At 46.1% G+C, this 23,500-nt stretch overlaps 1 protein-coding gene across 1 annotated transcript; it reads right to left on the reverse strand.

Annotated features, from left to right (window-relative positions):
* Positions 1 to 267: 267 nt before the first annotated feature.
* Positions 268 to 23,046, reverse strand: VASH2 (vasohibin 2). Its single transcript, XM_010706713.3, has 6 exons — positions 22,656 to 23,046; positions 21,011 to 21,067; positions 13,446 to 13,520; positions 6,564 to 6,945; positions 4,782 to 4,897; positions 268 to 2,732 (listed from the first exon to the last, which is right to left on the reverse strand). Exons 1-6 carry the CDS (start codon positions 22,706 to 22,708, stop codon positions 2,663 to 2,665), a joined length of 753 nt encoding a protein of 250 aa, XP_010705015.1. The 5' UTR covers positions 22,709 to 23,046; the 3' UTR covers positions 268 to 2,662.
* Between the last annotated feature and the right edge of the window lie 454 nt (positions 23,047 to 23,500).

Raw genomic sequence — 23,500 nt, forward strand, 5'->3', positions numbered from 1 at the left:
CATGTCAGTTCCAATCTCTTCTACAGCAGGAAGCATTTATTTAGGCCATTCCAAACATGCTGTAGGGCTGGTCTGAATCTTAAATTTTACACTAATTTAAATGCAAATGCTTTGGATGTGCTCAGCTATGACCTTCTCTATTTGTTTTGTATTTAAATACTGTATCACTGTGACATTTTAAAATGACTTGGGTATTCTCTGGAATATCACAACCTGGACACTTACCAATAATAGGCAGTGTTAGACAAGACAAAAAGTAACCCTAAGTCACTACAAAGACTACCATGATATTTTATTGAAGTCTCACACTGTGCGTAAGCATACAAGTAATGAAAAAAACAAAGAACAGCATGCATGTTTTCTACATTATTTGACCATTTTGCAGTAAGGTAACAAAACAGCCACTAGAACCACCATTAAGACAAATGTTATAATAAGCAAGTTTCAAGAGAAATTTTCAGTTGAACAACAACCACCTCAGAAACAGCTCTGTAGCATAAAAGAGCTTCAGTATAAGTTAGAGGCTAAGAAAAAATAACTCAGATTGCTCTGGACCATGGCAATAGATATATACCAATCGCTGCTACTTGAGTTAAAGAGTTGTAAACTGTGGTTCCATAGAAAAAACTAGAAACATACCAGATACCCTCATGCTATATGATACAGCTGATCACCATGTCAGTTTTCCTACAGTATTTTACCCATGAGAAATCTAAAAGACACAAGAAGAAAACTGTCACAAGACACTGAGCAGCAGTGTAAACCAAACTCTGTAGCTGATGTCAAATTACACAAGAATTTCTACTAAAAAAATTCTTCCCTCTCTTCAACTTCACCCCTGAATCAAAATTCCTATTGTGAACACAGGAGTGAAAAAGGGTGGGGAAAGAGGGATGAGAAAGGCCTCCCTGTAACTGATCAAGTAATCTTGTATAAAGAAGTATAATACATTTGAAAAGCCTTCTTTCCAGGCCTCATGAAGAACGATTACCAAAGAGCATTTTGCTGTTTGTAGAAGCTTGCTGGGTCTCTGTTGGCTTCCTGTCCTAGGGAGAGGAGTTCACTGACTTCTGAGCAAGCAGTGAGGTTTGGGTATATGCACTCATTTCCTTCTGTTTTCATTTGTTTCCTGATTGATGCAGGAAGGGTTCTAGGAGCTTACAACATTCCATTTCGTTCAGTATTACTGTCATTGTGTTAGAATGTCCCGTCTTCTATGAGATTCCAAAACAAGTGCGTGCCCAGAAGAGGAGGTACACAAGGCCATGGCAGTATAATCCATAAGCACAGCACAAAGGGTAGAGGCTGGATGTTCGGAATAATCCGGTTTCTACTTAGGCACCTAATGAAATATTTTCAGGAATGCAGCGCTCAAATGTTTCCAGAGAACTTCATTCATGTGAAAGGCATGAAAGTCTCTTACCACGTCACTTGTGAACACTGCCATCCATCACAGGTCCTTAGCCAAGTCTCACAGCGGAAGGGCAGAGGAGGGAAGAAGCAGACAAGCCTGGTTCTTGGTTATTTCAGACACACAATGGTATTCTATTGCTGAACTTGTTCCAACACAAGCTTCCTTATTCAGGTCTGACTAAGCAGTTGCGATTCTGATGCATACAAGAGAAATTCCCTCGGCAGCACAGTGGAAGCTTAACTTCAGCCTGTGATGTCTGATCTTAATATAAGATGTCAAGGCATCACTATCTGAGAGCACTCGGCCTTTCAAAGACAAGGTTCAAAGCTGCACACAAATCTTGAGAGAGTTGTGTAAAGACTCAGCAATTTGGACTTTTTTTTCCCATGATTGCAATAACATATACAAGCAACAAACCATTATTGTGGACACTTGCCTCTACAAAAACAGCAATCTCTTCTTCTTGTGCTTCAGCAGTGTAGTCAAGAAAGACAAAAAGCTTGTGACAAAGTATAAAAAATTATGAAATATTAGAAATTCATTATTAAGCAATTATCATTATTTTTTTAAAAAACTCATTTTTCCCCAAGAAAACGTGTGTTTAAGAATACACTTGCATATTACTATTACTTAACATCTTTCAGCAACATGCACAAAACAATAATAGAGGTGGCAGGGCACGTCCAGTGCCATTTTAATACTACCAGGAATGCTGGGATACAGTACAAACTTGTTACAAAACAATAATACCGACAGGTTTGCATATCTATTCAGTTTTGTGAGGTAATGTTGACACTTCGAAAAATCATGTCACTGCTGCACTGGTAGTTTTTATTGCTGAATTGACTATTAATACTGAATGTGATTTTTTTTTTTTTAAACACTGCACCCAGCACATCTTAATACTAAGAGTATGAGTTGTAGCCAACCCAAAGGTACCACCCAGCATGATGTCCAAATTCAATTAATGCTCACGTAGCAAAACTCTACTTGTAGAAATTCACATACAACTGCTGTTATGTCCTACATGATAGAGTGAAGGTTCTCTTCACTGATGCCTTTTCATGAACTGAATGAAAATAAATACAGCCACCAAGAAAAATCCTCTCTGTTCTATTTTCTAGATAAAACCTTTACTGTAAGTGTCCACAAGTTAATAAATAGTCCCATTCCTTTACCCTCACTCATTGGAAAGAAAAAGTGCAGTGGGAAGCACCGAGGAAGCCCTCTGTCCAGCCTATGGCTTTGTTAGATGCGGAGCTGGTAGCCCACCTCGTTGAGCGTAGCCAGGTCTCCCTTCTTGTCCACCACCGCAGGCCTACAAGGAGAGGAGGGGAGAGCGATCTGGCACTGCCACACAGGAACAGAGAGCACCAGTAGAGCCAGGTACAGCTTACTTCAAACTAAGGCTGACTACATCCAGTTTTCTCACTGCAAGCACGAGCATGCTGATTTCTTACATAAATGAGGATAACCCGAGCTACTTATGTAGGCTCCCATTAAAGCCCACCACCAGCAAAGAACAAGGTGTCCATCCTGGCTTTTGCAGCAACATGAAAACTGCTAAGAGTCAATGGGCAAGGACTCTCACATAGTAGCATAAGTCTCAGACTACTTCCCACTGCCTAAGTCTGCGTGAAATTCTAGAGTCAGCCAAACAGAAAACCTGAGATGAAGACCTTACACTTCCCAGGCATCTTACAGATTGGTACTATCAAGCCATTCACTTCAGTTATCTCACTTAAACACATGCTCACAATTCCAAACAAATTAAACTTCAAGACTGAGCAATCAGTCTCCCCCTACTTAGCATGCAATGGAAAAGCTCCTGCAGCAACATTCTTAAACCTAAATAATCCTGGCAATGTATACTTCACGGAAGCATTTGATTTGCTAGTTCATTCCAGGCTCTCAGATATTCTCACAATTGAAAAGCAAACATGTCTCAGTTTGTAAGTACTTAACAGAAGAGAATTATAGAAGCATAACCATCCAGGCTGGCTTTAATTAAAGAGAGGGAGGAAGAAAGAACACTGGAAACTTCACATAGTGCATCTCTTGTTGTTCTTAGACTCCCACTCTCAGCACCAGTGCTAAGATCCCCATGAGATAAGATGCAGGGTTGGGCTCAGAATACCATACAACCGTAGATAAAGCTGCAGTGCCTGTACTGCACTTCTGTACTGCACTAGGAGAAACCCAGAGAGGACCTCATCCCTCCAAAAGAACCCAGCAGTTGAGGCCGGGGGGAGCAGGGCCTGCCATGACTGTAATTACTCACGTACTAAGCAAGGAGCACGTAGTGATGACATCTAAAGCACAGCATCGTGGACCAAGTATGAATTCACAAGTTAAAATAAAAGCCTGCTGTGAAATCATCTGCTGCTAAACTATCTGGAAGTTATCTTTAGAAAGTTAGCCTAATGTCTTTGTTAGCCACTTTAAAATAAATAAATAAGTGCTGAGACAGTAGTCCGGGAGCCTATTTAAAAAGAGGTGATCATAAATGTGTGACTAATCTGGGTGACGTGTGGGCTTTCGCAGTTGTCAGCTTTCTGGCACGAAGCAGTGCAGCTCGAGCGTGACTCTTTTGCATCTAAGGTATGGAGTGTGCTGGTGGCTGTAAAAGGCCTGGCAGCTCACTTGTGTCCATTTAGAGGTATCGCTCGCAGCCACAGTCCGTTCCTCCCCAGTCAGTCGCAGAAAAACAAATAGCTACGAAGCATGAATGAAGTGGCCTGGTTTTTTTAACCCGATTAAAATCAAAAGTTTACAATGGGAGAGCTAGTTCTGCTTTGGCAAGAAGAGAAAGACTGACTTCTAGCACAATCCTCTAAGCTGGATAGCAGCCCAATACCAGTGCTACTCACAGGAAATCCAACTTCTTTTGGAGCAGTGATAGCTGAGCACCCCACACCACTGGAGATCTTCTCCTGTTTCTAATATGTATGTCTGAACACCCCAAAACTTGATCAACCTGCTTTCCTCCCGTAAAGGCCTTCTGCACCCCAAAATATGTTCTTCGTTTCTCCCAAAAATGTACTGAATAAAAACTCAAAAACAAATAAAAGGTGGAACCCACATTTCCACTGTCACAGCCATCCAACACCCAGTAGACAAGTGACCAGACAAGTGTCACCAGGGCTTCCAGTGACACCGTACAGAGGATACATCAGGGACCAGTAACCACAGCAGCACCGGGACAAGCAGCACTGCTGGCCTGGAGAGCCTCTCAGGCAGTCAAGATCCTGGTAGTTTTCCTATAAATGCCAGTGTCTACATTTTGTACACTGTCAAATAATAAATATATCATCACCCCAACTTCGTACGCCAGCGATGGCAGCAGTGACAGCACAGAAGTACTCACGATTTGTCTCTTCTGAACGGCCGTCTCGGAGGGCTGGCCTGCCTTCGGCGAGGGGACAGCGACTTACCCCGCGATCTCTCCTTCATGGGAGAATGGGCACTTGAGGGCTTCAGAATCTGCAGGAGATGGGAAGGAAAGGGAAAAGCGTTCTGTGATGGTAACAATTCATAAAAAAATAAAGCTTAAATGAAGGGCCTTAGGCAGTAGCACAGATGGCACACACAAAGCCCTCGGTCCCTTGGGGTTCATTCAAATGTTGCCCAGGTTAAGAGGAACTTCAGGCTGTTTTCAAGACTCAATCCTCCAAATCAGACCACTTGCAATGTAAGAGATCTGAATTAAATGGCTCAAGCTCTGAATTAAGTAATCTAGTGGCTGAATAAGAGGAGGTCAAAGTGGCATTAGGCACAGCCTTACTCATGTGGGCAGAGCTCAGTGCAGGGCTTTCATCCCTCAATTTTGACATTTTTGACTGAATGCAAGTGTACAGGGCTGTGGTCTGGGCCTTGAGGACAGGACACAGTGTCAAGCTTGGTACAAACACTGAGCTGGTGCCACTGTCAGAAGCAAGCACCAAGTTCAGGAAGCTGTCTACCTGCATGGACTTCTTTAACTGGAGCCCACTTCCAGTGATTTGCTCTCCAGATGGTATTAGAAGTGTATGAACAGAGAAGAAGGGGAAAAAAACTTCATTACAATGCAATCAAGCATATTTGCCTAAGATGACATCAGGGTACAATACAATATAATACAAACCCAATACAAGACCACTTTGGCTTCAGCGCCTTTCATTGCTGCCCTTCCTCTTGTGCCCCAGGCACAAAGTGACAGATAGCAGGGATGCTCACTGGGCCCACCTGGCTGCAGCACAGCTGAAGGACACAGCCCACTCTGTCCCGGTGGAACCTCAGGGGACTCCCGAAGATAGATGTGCAGCAAAGGCAGAGAGAGGGCACCGCTCACCCCTCCCGCCCTACTTGGCAGCACATGAGAGGGCTGTCCTGCTGCCACCAACGTCAGCAGCAGTACTCCATCAGGGGCAGGGAGGCTGCCTCAGCCCCTACCAAAAAGGCACATAGCTGCCATGTATGAGCCACTCCTCAGCAGGGAAGGGTGTGGGAACCCAGAATAACTTGCATATCACTCCAAAAGAGCCAGCCCCATACTTAGCAATGCACCTGCTCAGTTCCTGCTGCCAGCAGAAGGCTGGAGAGGCCCCAGTTCCCCTTCTGCCCTAGCTGTGACCGGCTTCTTGCCCACAGCCATGCTGGCAGCATGCTCAGGGACACCCCTCGCCCCAAGGGCAGCCAAACCCTGCAGCCCTCTGGCAGCCAGCCCTCTCTCCCTGTGCTTCCCTTGGTCCTGCCAAGGGTTTGCTTTCCTTCCCTCCCCACCTCACCTACCTCGTGACTGAAGCACGGGTGGTGGGAAGCATGCCCTACATGGAGAAGTGACTCTCCTCAACATGTGCTCGCATACCTTGGGGATTGCCATCATACTCCTCTACAGACTTGGACCTCTCAGCAGATAAACGAAAGGCCCATTTCCCTGTGCTGCAGGCATCCGCCCTTATGTAACACCAAACTGCCTGATTTGGAGCTGTACAGAAACCCCATAGCTTCAGCCCCAATGGCCTCCTCTGGACACCCTCATCCAGAGCTAGAAAACATGCAGAGAACAATCTGAGTGCTGACCCCTCGACAGCCAGGGGAGAATGTGAGGTTCCAGTGTTTCCCAGGCTGAAGGAGAGATCCTGGAACTAAAACCAGGCACCAGACCTACCTTCATCCTCATATCCCTGGCAAACTTCTCCAGCTCCTTCCTGACTTCTGTGCGCATCATTTTGGATACGTTGAGGACCAGCTGTTTCCACTCAATGGGCTGAAAGCTGTGTGGCTCATGCGGAACATATAATCCGATTTTGACTTTTTTGACTGAATGCAAATACTTTTTATAGGAGTCTTCAAATTCAAAGATGAGGTCGCTCAGAGTTCGGTAAGTCAGAGGTTTGTCCATTAGATCCGAGCGCCTGCTCATGCCCAGTGATCCATACCGGCCATTACAGTAAATCCCAAGCACCACATGATGAAAATAGTTCCCTGAGAAGTGGGTTTTAAAGCTGATGGGGAATCGTTCCACAGAGGGCTGCCCATTTGTTAGGTATCTGTGCACTGAGTCAAGGCAAAAATGGGGTTGAGAAGGGAGCACCACATTACAGCTGTGAGACCTCCCCAACAGTTTTCACTGCCAGAACCCATGCAAACACAAGCGTATTCTCAGTGTGCCCCAGCAATTGTCAATATTACTAAAGCCCGTTTTATTGTTTGGAGAATAAGACTCAATTGTTGAGGCAGGAAAGGGCCTGACTCTACCATGCCTGTGGGGAAGAATAGAAAAACAAAGCAACAATGACAGAGCTCAGTGCAGTATGCTGGAGGAGAGCATCCACCCCAAATCCCTGGGAACTCCTTTATCTGACACCAAAACCAAAAGGGAACCGTTGACACTTGGTAGGGCTCAGATTTTTTATCCTCATTTTCACACATCTCTGCAGCCGCTAAGCAGTACAAACAGATCAGAATCCCCTCTGGGGCTATAGATCTGGCTTTCAATATGACCCTTAGTCTGGCCATTCCTCATACAAGACGGGTTTTGCATATGTAACATGCTGCTAAGATAAAGATAAGCTCCTGGATTTCCAGAATTGCACAGACACATATGGCCACAAAGAAACCTTTTTAAAAAGCAGAATTTGTCCCTGAACTGCTGGCTGGCTGCATCAAATGCACCAGAGGAAGTGGCTGAGGGCCAAGCTTTCTGACAGCAATGCGTGATCTCAGATAGGAGTTGCATGCTGGCCCAGGTGGTTTCCTCAGAACATCAGTGACCCTCACAGAGGGAGAAGGACAGAGAGATTCCCTCACACAAGTGGGTCCGCATCAGCGCCAAGTCTGCACGGCTCCCTGCTGCTAATCCTGGACAGCTGAGCCCCAGCTCCAGGCACTGAGGCCCACAAGGCCTCTTGGCCCCAGGCAGGGCAGGTGCAGTGACGAGGAACAGCTGCAGCACACTTCAGCACATTTGGGGTACATCATCCTCCCAACACTTGCTGAATTTCACATACTCAAACATTTTTACCACAGCAATTAAGACAACTGGAAAACTCAGCCCACTGTCATCTCATTTAGGTCACCTTGCTCCAGGCCTTAAAAGGAGCATCCTGCATCTATCAAAGTCATATTACAGTAGCTTGTCCTACAGACAGTTTCTTACAGAAGCCCATTGTATTTATCAATCTGTGTAACTGAAAAAGCAGTATCTTTTATTAACACATATGAAGCATTCAAGCATCGCCACTATTTTCCCTTCATGATGAAATGGTTTTCTCTCGCTCCCCAGCGCCCTTCTATTGAGCCCACACAAAGCATGGCACCCGCCTGCCACACATACACACTTCTGCCACCAGGCCTTGCAGAAGTTGCAATTTAATCTCATTAAATGCTGGGTAGGAGTAAAAAGCACCTTTGAGGATGGAAATTACCCGCCATCAAACAACCCAGCAACAACTGCTGTGGAAATTAACCTTTAGGTACAGGTTGCTTCTGCCAAGGGACTGCTTAATGAGAGTCCCCACCCGAGATGAAATACACAGCAAAGGGGCTTTCCCTCCGCCCGTGTGTCATTATTAGTTCTTTTCCTTTCTGCTCTGCCCAAGTAGAGCTGTATTGTAGCAAACAAAAGGCAATGACACGCTGCCACCACGGCTGCAATCACATTTCTGAGCTGAGCCTGTAACTGCAGGATGGAGAGTCAGGGAGTAAATTGCACAGCACAATGCTGACACAGCACGGAGCAGGAGAGGGCACAGGCAGCTGAGAGGAAAGCTCGGTGCCCTCCACGTCCTGGTCCTGGTGCAAGTCAAAGCAGCTTCCCAAGGCCCAGCCATGGGGCTATACAGCCAAAAATCAGTATTGAGGGATGCTGATCTCCTCAGATGTCACCCAGGAAACCTATCTGTCACCTTCTGGGTAACCACCTCCTGCCCCCACTGCAAAAATGCATACAGACAACATGTGGAGCCCCGCCAGAGAACACAGTGATAGGACAAGGGGGAATGGCTTTAAACAAAGACTGGAAATTTAGATAGAAATTCTTTACTTGGAGGGCAGTGAGGCCCTGGCACAGCTGCCCAGAGAAGCTGTGGTGCCCCATCCCTGCAGGCACCACAGGGTTAGTTGGGTTCCTGGGCAGCTGAGCTGGGGGGGCAGCCCTGCCCACGGTTGGGGGTTGGAACTTGGGTGGCCTTTAAGGTCCCTTCCAACCCAAACCATTCTTTGGTTCTATGAGCATGCTGAGCTAAGGCATGATCTAAGTCAGACTCTGTTTTAAAACTCTGGATTAAAACTAGAATCTAGATGTTTGTGTTTTGTTTTTTGTTTTTAAATCTATATACCCACATGATGACTCCAGCAATGCTTTATAGTCAGCCCTTCCACATTTTAATTTATTCCCTAGTAAACTCTACTACCAAAAAAGTCCCACAGAAATCCCAGCATTCTTCCTCTCCGTTACAAACCATTCCCTAAATAGGTGATCCCCACTGAGGAGTGCAGAGTAGCTCCTCGCCAGAAGAGGAACTCTTCACCTCCTTCATCTGCCAGAAGTAAATTTAGAAAGGGTTTTCTCTAATGCTTTTTTTTATTATTTTTAAATACATAATCTGAGTGGGATCCTTCCACGTGCTAGCACTGTGGCTCCAGGCTTTGGACACTGACATTTCTGGAAATAGGCTTTAGCAGCTGATGGTTGCTACGCAGCAGCTGGCTTCCCATGGCTATCCGAGCTTGTGTTGCCTATGACCAACAGCCACTGGGAACCACTGCCAGCTCAACAGGTGGCGAGGGAACAGTCAGCGGGGTGCCAGCCCACTGGTGTCCAAACCAAGGGAGTGACCATCACGCACCATGTGACAGCAGGCAGGGAGGCTCAGACAGCAAGCACAGGCCAGGGCGGACTGGTGCCAGGGAGGAGGGCAGGGCAGCCTGGCTGGCCAGACACGGCTGCTCATGGGAACCTGCAGCTGATGCAGCACTGAAATTCCTGGTCTGCATGGCCCTGCTGACTGAGCAGAGAGCCAGCTCTCTAACGCCCAGGTACAGCCTGAGCTGACTAGTTCAAGGTTAGGCCATGAAGATGGAAGTCATGACAAGCTCCCTGAGCTCTTCTCAGCTACCAGAGCGGCTCAGCTCTTCAGCAGGCCTTCTCTGCTTCTATTCCAGTTAGAAAACATGCCAGGCTGCAGACAAGCTTGCTGAAAGCAAGCAGAGGACGGAGAGGATGTCAATATCCCAGGCACTCTGCAGTGATGGCAGGAAGAAAATCTGCCCCTTACGGAAGGGCTAACTCCCAGTCAGGAACTTGCCTGCAAGGCAAGAGGGACTCCAGCAGAGATAAACATCACCCAATGATTAAACGGGCAGAGTGTAAAGCCATTAAATCATCTCTCCTCCTGGGGCACCTCTGCTCTCCCCATTTAATGACATTATCAGACAGCAGGAGGTCTCATACTCTGCACAGGTCTGCTGGTTACCCCATATGAACCAGGACAGGGACACTGCAGTCAGTGGGAATAAATTAGATTCACCTGTCACAGACAGCACTCTGTGGACCCCTTAGAATCTGTACTTACCCTCCATTATTTTGTTCTCCACATTTTAATACAATAATTGGATACAATTTGCTTGTCACCTTTTGGTTTACTACTCCCTTTCCTGAGCACAAATAGTTTTGATTCTTGCTCATAATGAATGTAGTGAACACACAATTACTCAGCTGATCTACAGCTGAACTCAAGCATCCTGGGGAGGGCAGCAGGAGGCATGCCTCCAGTCAGGCGCTGCTGAACAGTCCATGAAAGCAACAAGACACAAAGCCAGTCCAGACAGCTACGCGGAGGAGATCTGTACAGACTGCTGCAATCGTTATAACACTGGAAGATCTGTACGAGCTTTTGGTAATCTCACAGCAGCTGCTCCTTTGCTGCGTGCACATAGAATAGCTCAGTATTTTACTTGCTGCCAGATAAAAACACTTCAAAGTTCAGTGCGAAGACAATTATGCAAAACTTAATTCTGCACCAAGAAGGACTGCTGAAGTATTTTATAAGAAAACACACTGCAAAAGGCAATTGCACAAGCCAGCAAGCAGTTCAATTAAATGACATCTTGCTAAGCTGCTCTGCACAAGCCGGACTCTCAATGGAGGCTCACAGTGAGGATTCGCTGTCAGCAAAGCTGGGCTTTGCTCCTTTTGGTAGCCAAGCAACAGGACAAGGCCTGTCAGCACAGCACTACCCTATTTCTAGAGGCAGAGAAGAGAACCAGAGGTTAACACACACACACCAGGATGCTCAGCTCAGGTGGATGCACCTCAGTGATGTGACGCTCAGAAAAGGGAACAGAGGGCAAACAGCATCTCTCATTTGGAAGCTGCTTGAAAGCAAATCACAGCTGCTGCCTAACCGAGTAGGGTTACCAACCAGAGGGTGACACTGAAGATTAAAGTCTCACAGCTGAGGAAAAAATCAGCCAAGGACATGTTGTTACAGAGATCTGCTCCAGAAACACATCTGGAGCACACCATGAGGTTCTGCAGGGACCTAGACTTTATAAGAGCCACCTCCAAAAATCACACACTCAGGTGGCCCATCTACTTGCTACTGATATTCTGTGTGCCCACACCTTGCCTTTAATATGAAATCTAAATATTTTGCTGGTATCTTTTAGCTTCCTTTAACGAACGTGTTACTAGACAACCACCCCAGAAGGCAGCCCCTGTTCTTATGCAATGGGCTTCCAATGCAGGAACTGGAAACCAAAGGAAAAGACAGCCCTGTCCCACTCTCCCCTCTAAGCCTTCTCATGAGGGGACCTCAAATAAAAGCCTACCATAAACATTTTGGAAATACTATCTTGAAACAGAAACATTCATTCAAAGCTTTAAAATCCACCCCCAAAGAAACTTCAGATGATACAAAATGACATAATCTGGAGCTTTCAATTGTTTTGCCCCCATGCAAAAAAAAAAAAAAAATGAGATCAGACTTGAGGAAAGCAGGTAAAATACTGTGGAAAAAAAGGCTTTTTCAGAAATCAAAAATAAAATGGTCAAAAATTTTCAACTATCAAACGCACTCCTAGGTTACCATGACTCTTAGGTCATTTTTATGTCACCAGTGTTCTCACCCTCTGTTTGAATGCTACGTGGTTCAATACTAGAAATACAGCACCAGAAGACACACTGACACTTACCAGCACTGCAGAGCAGCATCAGCTCCTCCTGGGGATTTCCTCCCCACTTTGTTCTCCAAATAATACAAAATAGAGTCCTGACACATGGGTAAGCACAACAGGCCTTGTATAATCAATGGATATACAGATGGTGTATAGTCAATGGATATACAGATTTTATATATATATATATATATCTCCAGGAGCTTGGCTAATGTAATTTATACCAGAGTAACGAGAGAAAGTCACTCACCCTATCCTGGGCTCGCAAGATGAACTCCAATGGAGCAGATCTCCAGAGAGATCCTTCCCCACTGGCAGTCAGCTCTTAAATGGATCTAGGAGAGGTGCAGCCAGGCTCCACCCCTTCCCGCAGCACAGGTGATTTGCCTTCACCTGTGCTCCCGTTGCTGACTCATTGCTCACCTCAGGTGATTAATCAGAGTCTCAAGCCATGATTCAGCAGCCCCACACAGGCCTACACACATTGGTGTCAGTGCGAGCCACCTGCTGCCACCAAGCACTCAGGACTCCCAAGCTGCCAGCAGGCCCTGCCAAGGCAGGGAGAGGCAGCAGCACACATGGGTGCAGCTCTCAGAAACCCCCTCGCCAGCACCGGGCACTACAACACATGCCAATTTCTTCTGCCACGAGAGGGGGCAGCAGCAGCAAGCAGAACGCAGCAAAGACACCAGGAGCCACTCTGCGTTGGGATTCGGTTTTCTTTGTTTGAAATGTAATTTGATCAGCTGTGCTGAGGTATATCCAGTGCACAGCTGTACCTGTAACTGCCTTGCCCTTTTCCAGCAGCTGGGGACAAACAAGTTAGTTTATTAGTGAGAGAACAAGGGGGTTAGAAAGCGAGTCAGTCTCCAAATAAAAATACCCTTGTTATTTTCTGAACCCGAGTAGGAAATAGCCATTACGTTAAGGTAAAGCATAAACACTTAACTATAATATATACCTGTTTCTGCACAAACCACAGCTGTGGTCTGAGAAACAAAAAGTGAACACAACTTCAGTATGCAAACACAGCTATAAATCTTCAACAGCAACAGGCAACAAATGACTAAACAAAGCAGGGATTCTGCAGACAGACACTTGTGGGCACTGTGGGTCAGATCCTGATGTTACACAAATTACTGGGGCAGGAGGCAAAGCCAGCATGGCCGCTGTAACACCAGCTGATGCTTGTGAACAGCACACAGCCTCCCCAGCTCTTCCTAACACATCTCAACAGCTCACCAATCCACAGCACAGACAGCCCCCGAAATGTGTACACTCACCTTTGGCTGTGCACATCTCAGACACCCTCCAGGACAGTTGATAAATTCAACAGCACTGCAGAGTAAGAAGTGACAGACACAAAGGATACATCCCCAGGATGACTGCTTCAAGGCATTTGATAGGTAAGGACTCCCTGGTCATTTCTCTTGCTGTTTCCATCAACCTAGAACAGAGACAAAAAGCTTTTAGGCTTTATGGTTGGAACAAAGTTCTCTCTCACTCTTGGAACCAGACATCCCCATTTCTCATCTCTGCAGGTGCTAGATGTGGTCTGAGGTTCCCTGGGAGCTCTGTCTGGGTCACTGCATGGGTCCCTGAGGTTGGAGGGGCCTCAGGGGATGCAGAGGACACGGCTTCCTGCTGGCTGGGTGCAATGACCGCAGCAGCACCTTGTGAGCAGGTGACAGCTGTCATAAGGAGTGCTGGAAGAACAGCAGCCTCCTGCATCATACCATGTCATCCTACACGTAGGGCTGCCTATTAGGAGCTCCCTGTGCACCACAATCCCCTCTGCACTGCAGAGCGTGCCTGCACTGAGCTGATCCCCTCAGCGATTATGTCCCTTTCTGAGCTGATGGCAATAGATGCAGGCTGCAGTTTCAGGTGTTTTATTGAAATCTGCTCTGCAGAAGCTCTGCCAGCACAGATAACTTACATCACTGCAAGCCAAGTTACCTTCCTGCTGCCTCCCATCTCCTCTAGGCTGCCCCAAATGCAGGATTTCCTTACAGGAGTGCAAGAACAACACATCCCAGGGATGGCAAGCCCATGAAATTTAGTTACAAACTGGACTCTTAAAAAAAAAATGACCAGGAGGGAGAAAAGTGATATTCAATTGCAGCAAGACAATTGAAAAGCCAAAACAAAGGATGACTTCTATTTTGAAGTCTCCTCTAACCCTCTCTGAGGAGAGCTTCATAAAAAGAGAAATATTTCTACCAGATAAGATGATGAGAATATGCATCTCAAGCCATTAATCTATTTTCCCACTTCCCAATTCAGCCATCTCATGCATTCTAAACCTTGTATTCAGTGTAAATGGCAGCGCAGCTTCCACTGCTATTACCGCCTGTCACAGGGATTCCAGGCTAGAAATTATCTTCTCATTTGTAAACACCTGCTCTTTACATGCTGCCTGCCGTACAGCGGGCACAGCAGGGCCAGCCTGCCTGCCTCCACCACGCTCACAATCAGTGACAGGAGCCCCAGCACCAAGCAGCAGGTCTGGCAGGGACACAATGGGGCCCCTTCATCCTCCCACAGCAATGCAAGGCAATTCCTGTGGCTGCTGGGCTTGGGGTCACCGCCTCACCACAGCACGCAGCACTGGCTCTCCTAACAGCTGCCTGCACAAGCTCCCTGCCATCAAGTCAAGTTGTCAGCTTGGATATTACGTTAATGATTCCCCAGCCAGGGAGGGAGGCTTTAACGTAATCGGCCTAAATAAGCAGCCAAATTAGCCCCAGTATATCTGTCACAGCAATATCCATAGTACTTAAATACTGAGTTCTATTTAACATATGCTCTGCTTGCAACTACAGCCCTTCAAGATGCTACGCATGAAGATAGATTTAAATTGACCAGGAGAGGCATTTTGCTTGCTTAAAAAAAAACAAAAACAAAGTCACTATACTGCTATACTTTGGCTGCCCACTCAAGGTAGCAGCTGCTCTCTCATTCCTTTACATAGGATCAGAGGCTAATTCAGCTTGGTAGGGAGCATGGCAAGCCCTCTTGTCCAGCTCCTGCTCTCAGCATTAGGATGCAGGAACCACAGCCATCCCTGGAGGGACAAGACCAGGTGGGAAGCCCAGGGCCAGCTGTTAGCTGGTGGGCCCAGGGCCATCCTGCAGAACTGGCTCTCCAAACTCACGGGTTCAGCCTTGCTCCACCAGGCAGCTCCTGGGCAGAACGAGCCCAGGTCTCACCTCAGTGTGGAACAAGAGGGTGCTCAGCACTCCTGCGAGTTCATGGAGCACAGAAAGCCAGCTGAACAGAGTCCTGAGGATCTCCGCATCCAACAATACCACCCTGTAATGCCCAGTCCTGGGCAGTACTCAAAGTTTTCTTTTTCCTTCACATTTGCAACACAGGCCACAGAGATTGTGGATGACCCAGTTCAACAACCACCCAGAGCCTTTCTGCCTCTCTTAACAAGCCTGAGTTAAACCACAGCCTCAAAAACTGCATTTGCATTGGAGACAGTCTTCAGAAAATCCCTAAGCCACTGCTCTGCCCCAAGGTAGCATAAGCCAAACCTAAATCGCTCCTCACTGATAATTTTCCAACCTACTTTGAACTGGGTTCTCAAAGGCTTGGGAAGCCACCAGTAAATCCATCCTATGCTTAACCTCACATCTAAGAAGCTCCCCTAATGTTTAAACTGAATCTTTATTTTTGCAATTTAAATGAGAAGCTTTTTCTGCTATCCACGGTGGACATTTATTAACTCTCCTCTTGCAACAGACATTTATACATACATAAGGCTGTAATCAACCTCTCCTCTGCAAACATGACAAAGTAAACCCACATTTACTATTATTATTATAGCCCTCCCTCCCCAAGCTTTGCCATAAGTCATGTTTTCTAGACCTTGGGCAATGTTTCTTGCTTTCCTTTTGTTCTCTTTTCACTTGTAGCCCTTTACTTGATCCCACCACTCCAATACAAACACTAATTATCTTTTCAGTCCAACTATATTTTTGCAACCCAACCCAATGTGTTGTTGGTGCTGACTCACATTGAATGTCTTTAAAAATAAATACATAAAATCGGATCCTTCTCTGCAAAACCAGCCTCTCGTTCTCCGTCATGTATCCTCACAGTTGAAGATTCCCAAAACCATTCTCTGCAACTGTCTTTACTAAAATACCACCTGTTTGTTCCAATCCACCTCCTACTCTCCAAAATCATTCTGAATCCCAGTTCAATCTTACAAAGCCTTGTCACTTTGTTCAGCTTGAAGTGCAAAGCACGTTCATTAGCAAACAATTAGTTTTATACACACCATTAATGAAAAAAATAATTGACCTAGGACAGATATTGCACACCTCAACTGACAAGTCTGCCAGACCAAGAACAAGCTGTTGTCCGCATGCCACTTCCTGAGTGCAGCTTTCCACCAGCTTGGGTCCCTGTTTCAGAATCGTTTTATTTAGGCTGGATGCCCCTGCCTTATCTGGAAGCTAACAACAGCCATACTAAAGTGATCACTTCTGCAACTTCTCCCTTATGCACAAAAACCTTTACAATCTCACAGAGATAAAATGTGTCAAATTAAATTCATGTTGCCTTACAGCTTTATTATGTTCCAGACACTTGATTATTTGCGCTAAGGTTTTTTCTTGAGATTGCAGATAAATTGGAAGTTTCTAGACCGGAGTTTCAGAGTTTTCTCTCTGGCTTTCTTTTCACCTCCCCTAAAGGGCTGGTATCACTGCCTTCCTGTTTCCAGCCACACCACTCATCCTTCCTACACACCATAACCAAAGCACAAATGGTTTGCAGGCTGCTTGTCAGCTAAGTCATCTAGAAAACCTAGACTGCATCCAGCTTACTTGGAAACAACTAATTACAAGTGCTCTTTGGCTTGTCCTTTCCTTGTTGGATTTCACTCCTGAATTCTTACCACACTGCCTCATGTACTAACTGTGATGAGAAATACTATGCGATTAAATTTGTTAATGAAGATTTAAGGAAGGGAATAATAAAAAAAGAAACATCATCAAGTGCTTTGATTCTCCTTCTGCTCAGGGTTTGTCTGTGGGACTTTTAAATCCTTCCAGTCATCTCAACAGATTCCACATACACAATTCTCCAATGCGGTACTTGCAATCTCCTATTGGGCAGCTGGGAACTAGCACAATGCAGCTTCCCTCTTTGCTGTGTTTACACCATTACCTAAAATCTGCCAGGCAGGTATCTGTCCGCAGTTAACACTTCTGCCTCTGATAAGCACAGCTAACATGAACAGGCTGCATGCTTCTCCCTCCGGGTCCATGCTGACATCTACTTGTAAACTGACACAAATCTATTTCAGTGTTTTTAGGTGCCCATTTGAATTATCACTCTTGGTTTCTGCACTGAGGATTAGTTCCTGCCATTTTAGGATGCTTTCCTTTTAAGATTGCAGTGACTGCAGGCACCTCACGTGAAACACAAATGCCTTTTGCTCCCTGGTTCTTAACCAGGCACCACCCTTCCTATCTCACATACAGGTTAGAAAAAGCTTCAAGCCTGTTAGCATGCCCAGTGCTAGAGGATCTCACCAGCAGGGGCCTACCACACTCATTCAGAGATGAACGTGCTAAGGAGCACTGAACCATTTTTCCCCACCAAGGTTTCTACAGCTGTTGGTAAATCTCATAATAAAATCCTCCTGCATATTTCCTACTAAGTTCTCCTCCAGGCATCAGGACTTGCACAAGGCCCACTGAACGCCTCTCTTCTTGGGTTTTCAAAGGCTTCTGACAGGTTTACTCTTCCCAAATAAAGCAAAAAGTGAAAAGTACAAACAGGACTAAACAGATATAAAACAGTGCAGCCACTATTCTTGAGGATCTTCTCAACACCGGTTTGTGTCAAAAGGACTTCTCCCACATGCTGACTACAGCGATGTGAGAAAGAAGCAGATGTTCAAAAGCCTTTGCAGTCTATTGTTTGGAAATGGGATGAGCTCCTTTTCCCTTGCAGCCCCTTCAGGGTTTCTTAATAAGATGGTGTGTTAAAACAGTATTGTGGCTTTTCTCCTCCCTACTATTTGGTTACATAGATCCCATGCGTCTGCTCCTATCGCATTCCTTTTGCCATCAACTGTGTGCTGCCACAGAACGGCTCCACCTTCACAGCCCAGAGGCAGCTCTGTCATTTCCCAAAGCACCCACAATCCATTGTTGTTGTTTTTTTTGCTTCAGCTGAAGTTACAGTGACCAACAGGACAAAGAATGGAGGGAACAGCGCAATACCACACCTTCCTACACTGTCCCCGTTACTCTGTGCAGAGCAGAGATGCTTGCTCCACATTGTGGCTCATGTCTGTATCCTAGAACAGAAGCCTGCAGAGGGTTTATTGCCTGTTGTACAGCCAGTAATAAAAGTCTGTTAGCACTGAATTAACACTCATAGACTTTATTAGATATCTGGAAATACATTTTGTATTTCTGAAGCTCTTACATGATCCATTCTTGGGAGCTTTAAAGAGTGATGACTAAAGAATAACCAAATTTTAAATCAGAGTTGTACAAAAAGAAGTTGTAATGTAAGTTCTGCTAGTATAACCCTGTATGAAAAAAAAAACAGTCCAATTGGTAAGTGCCTGAAACACACATATCCCAGCCTCACTCTCACACCTACCAGGTATCAGTAGAACAGAACTCCACTGAGTGTCCTTTACTTACCCAATATAAAAGGGCACACCACAAAGCCTAAACCAAGGACATTGCCCTGGGTCAGGACATCCATGCTACACCTGTAAATCTGGGTTTTGTACAATTACAGCAAACCCAGGCAAGTTAAGATCCAGTTTCACATATACACTGTACACACTGCCAATACAATAGGAGCAACACACAATTTTCAGGATCACATCTCTCCCACCCCTTACAAAGCCATACCAGCACAATCTAACATTTTCAGAAGCATCATTTGAGTCCAGACAAATTCACAGGGCGCCAGGCAGTCTAGATGCAAGTTGATAGCTAACTGACTTCTTCATAAAAGGGATTATAAAGACAGAGTTGTATCAAGCCTGCATTGCTTAATGTTACGTGTTCCTATGGATAATTTATGCTCTCCCTTCCTAAGCCCAGCCAGACATTTTTATTCTCTCATATATTGCACTGATGCTGACAGTAAATCTCCATAATAGTCCTCCCTCTATAACAGAAATACTCATTAATATGCTCCAGCTGCTTTAGGACACTTTCACGTGAATTTATGAATATTCATCATTTCTACCTAGCGCTCTACTTCTTTGTGTCCAGCCACCACTCTCACGAAGTCAGGCTGCCAGAGGTCTCATAATACTTTCATTAGCTTGAGCCTTCACAATATGAAGTAAACAGTATGCTCAGCATCAATAAATCACCACTCTGGTAACAGTCTCAGCTTCCAAGAGTTGGTAGGAATGGATAGTGCAGCATCTTGCCAGATCCACTTGCAAATACTAACCTCGCTTTGTCAGCAGGCTCCTGCCTTATTTCAAAAGCAAGTGAGGGATCCTACACACACTCTGTGTCAGGCCTACTCCTATCCATTATGCCAAGGAGCAAACCAGTGCAGGCTTAGCAGCTAACACTGTGCAAGTCTAATGGAAGAGAAAGGAAGACAACTGTGCCTGGCAAACTAGCTCCTACTAGCCAGACCATTTCCAGAAGCCCTTGCTTTAGCTGTCCTGAAGTCCTGTCACCACAAATTAGATTGCTCAGAAGTCATTGCAACAAAGAGAAAAGCCAAACGCGAGTACCCAAACCCACAAACATCAAAGGCAGATAAATGGAGGAAATGAGACCACTTAGAAGAGGATCCAAAACCCTGATAATGTCTCCGTGCTGATTCACTTTAAGGAAAGAGCACCATCCTCATAAGACAGACTATCATCAAGCCCAAGAGAACACAGCCATTTAAAGTAGTGAATTCATCTCATCCTCCACTTCCTTGGATAAAAGTAATGGGACAACTTTAAAAATGAGTGACCAGCCTGAAAACTGGTTTAAGTGTCTATAAACCCATTCATCATTCAAAGCAAAGATTTCTTCTAAACAAGTTCCACCAGTACAGTAAAATTACATAGAGAAAGGAAGTGGGAAAGACTGCTCTCAGCAAGATGAAAACTTGAAGTCTAGAGCTGTGATGGGAAGAGAAATTTACAGCAACACACTATTAGTGACAGACAGTTGAGGAGAGCTAGACAGGACAGCCTACAGGAGTCATTACATTCTGCTTGTCTAAATTTTGCCCTATAAAAAAGGCACAGAGTTGTCAACATCACCTCCCACCCAATCTGCCAAGTTACTGGGTCCTTTCAAAGATCTATCATAATCGTGATACAGCTCTCACATGCAAGAGGTCCCAGCTCTGTTGCCACACTCCCTGCGCACATGTTCATATTCGTATTGCACAACTCACTGTCATCCACACCAGGTGGAAGGAATGACAAGATGACCAGCAAAGGGAGAACCAAGACCATGACTTGAGCTATTCCTTGTGGTCCTCAAAGGTGAAATAACTGAGCTCAAGACAACATTAAGATTTTTGCAGCAATGTGCAGAGTTCATCTCTCCCTACCATCAGCAATGGTATTATAGCGCAAACCAGAATATCAAGACTTACATAGTTTCCATAAAAACAGCCCAGCCTTCCCAACCCAACACCAACAAACAAGAATTGAATTTTTCCAACCCTGCACATTGAAGCTTGGCCAGCTACAGCGTGGATACCAAGCAAATTGAGCCCTCCCCCTTGCTGGCTTGCTATGGGTCCTTGTCCCAAGAGGCAGCAAGCTCGGACTCTCCTTGCAAAGGCAGTGACACACAGCCATGGCTGTGCCAGGGCAGACATTGGCACTGGAGACCTCCCACACCACTACATTGCTTTGCATCAGCCTTCAGTATTTATGGGGGAGCATGACAGTATACCACCTTCAAAGACACTTACCCACTTAGAGGTCTGGATTTTCTGATCTCGAAGAACTGAGTTCCCGTGTGATTGTATCTGAATTTTGTATGTTAAGGAGAGCAACTTAAACAGACAAACAATAAAATCACAATTTATGACATTAATTAGCACTAGGTGGAGAATTGAGCAAAAAGGTCACTTGTCTAATATGACACATTTGGCACTTGAGAGATGTGAATTCTCTTTTCGTCTAGCTCCCATTTGCCATTGGGTTGCATTTGAAAAAAATGGGTTGTAGCTTGAAGAAAGTCTCCCCTTCAAGCAAGAGCCCAGACCAACCAGCATAACTCATTGTTTCAAAGAGCTAAGTTCCTTTGTAAGTTTTAACTCAGTCAGCCTGTAAATCAACTGCATGGCAATACATCTATTTACACTTAGGAAATATAAATCATTCCCTAAAATACACAATGCACTTAAAATGGAACTAGCCAGCTAAGTGCAACTCAATAACAAAAGTTAACACCACGAGCACATGAGAGCTCATCATGAAGGATGCCAGAGAACAGCCACCCACCAACCAAACCCCAGCACGGTACAACCAGCACAGCTGCTGGCTGAGTGACCATGGCTATACAAATCTTCAGCTTGCATCAGGATGCTCAGAACCGACTTTAGTTAGAGTTCAGAGACCTCCAGGGAAAAAAAAAACAACAACTTTCTTCCCTCCCACCCACCTTTGAAACTTAATTCATGAGGCCCTTTCACAGAGTGCTTCGAAAACATACAGCCTCTTTCGGTCCTCAAAGGAAGCCAGGATCCTGCTCCCCAGTCCCAGCACACTTTGAAGCCTTTTTCAACACAGAGCCAAACCCGACCTCTGAGACTTGTTCCTCCTCCATAGCAAAGTGCAGCATTTCAAAACCACTGGAGGAAAAGATGGTGGTTTTTTGAGCTGTGTGACATGGCCTCCCCTTCAGTGCAGCCCTCCTTCCTGTAGCTCTCTCTGCCCAAGGGGGCTGCACAGCAGTGCCTGCCCTGCAGCTGCTGCCCAGGCTTTGATCCCAACCTCTGCCCTGCTATTTTTAGATGCTCCTCCAGCTGCCACCCAGATCCCTTCCTAATCCTTACCAGGACTTCACGTTCATTCCTCATCTTCACTGCTTCCCCCAGAGCACACACACACAAAGGGAGAGTTTAGAGAAAAAGCAAACAGAAAAGAGCAGCCAAGTCAGCATCCAGGCCAGCAGCTGCTTCCCCCAGCATTATCTGTCAGTGTGGGGAAGGGCTGGCTATCTGGCACAGGGCAGTGACAGAGCAGCAGGGAGGCCAAATTGATGCGTGCTGCTCCAAAGAAACCTCCAAGCAGTTGGGACATGTGGAAAGGGGCCCTCCTTGTTACCTCTCTCTTAATGAAGCTGTCCCAGGGGCAGGCTGCAGGGCTAGAACGCAGATGCCTGCTCCAAGACCTCCCTCCCTCCCTCCCATGGCTCCTGCTTTGCTGTGGCTCATTACACTCCTCAGAAAAGGCTCAAGAAGCCTGTAGTAGTGCTGAGAGGTGTCCCTTCACCCCCGTTGATCCCCAGCCCTGTGACCAGCTCCAGCAAACCCTGTTAACCCACGAGGCAGCGCTCCATGCTGGACACATCTGTCTTCTTTGCAAGAGTGTGCACCGTGCAGAGGATACTGCAGCATCTTCATGTAGGTCTGTATTGCCTGCAGCCATTCTGGGATGGACATGGACAGCTTGTAATTGGGCACCGGTGGAATCGAGGGCTGGGCACAGAGAGAAGAGGAAGAGGTCAGACAGCTACCACTCCCCACAGAAGGCTGAGTTACTCAGACAGATGCAAGCACTTAACAACGTGCAGCACTACAGCACACGACTCCCACCTGAGTGAACTTGGGCACAGGACAAAGCCATCCCACTCGTGACAGGGACCACCCACACCCCACAGCATGGAAACAGGACAGGACCTGTGCAGCCTGCACACATAGGCTCCTCACAGAAACACAATCCCAGCACTTGCCAGGCAGGGATTGGTAGGGCCAAAAGGCCATCTGAGGGCACCAGATAGCTAATGGTATTAAGACACTTAGAGATAGAGACTGTACCATAATGGGATTTTTTCAGAAATCCCCTAAGGCATCAGCTGGTGCCAAAGCACCATCAGAAGCCAGGCCCTCAATCCACATCTAATCCCCACAGCTATGTGGCTCCTCAGCCCGCAGCAACACGGGGAAGGGGCAGCTCCTTGTCATCACCCAGCTACTGCAAGGGCAAGGCTGCAAAACAAGGGGTCAGCGTCTATAAAAACAAGTGGAGCCTCCCTCCCATGGACCTGGCTGCCCAGGCTCCCACCTCCGCTCTGAGTGAGCTGCTCACTCTTTGCTTTGTGACAAGTACCTCCCAAGGAAATCGGCACCTACATTCAGCTCGCTACTACTGTCAGACAGTACACAGGCCTCGGAAAACAGATAGGATGAGACTCACACTACTGACACACAAAAATGTGTTTTAAGTGGGAAGCA

Source organism: Meleagris gallopavo, chromosome 2 (assembly GCF_000146605.3).
Source record: "Meleagris gallopavo isolate NT-WF06-2002-E0010 breed Aviagen turkey brand Nicholas breeding stock chromosome 2, Turkey_5.1, whole genome shotgun sequence".
NCBI classification, from domain to species: Eukaryota; Metazoa; Chordata; class Aves; order Galliformes; family Phasianidae; genus Meleagris; species Meleagris gallopavo.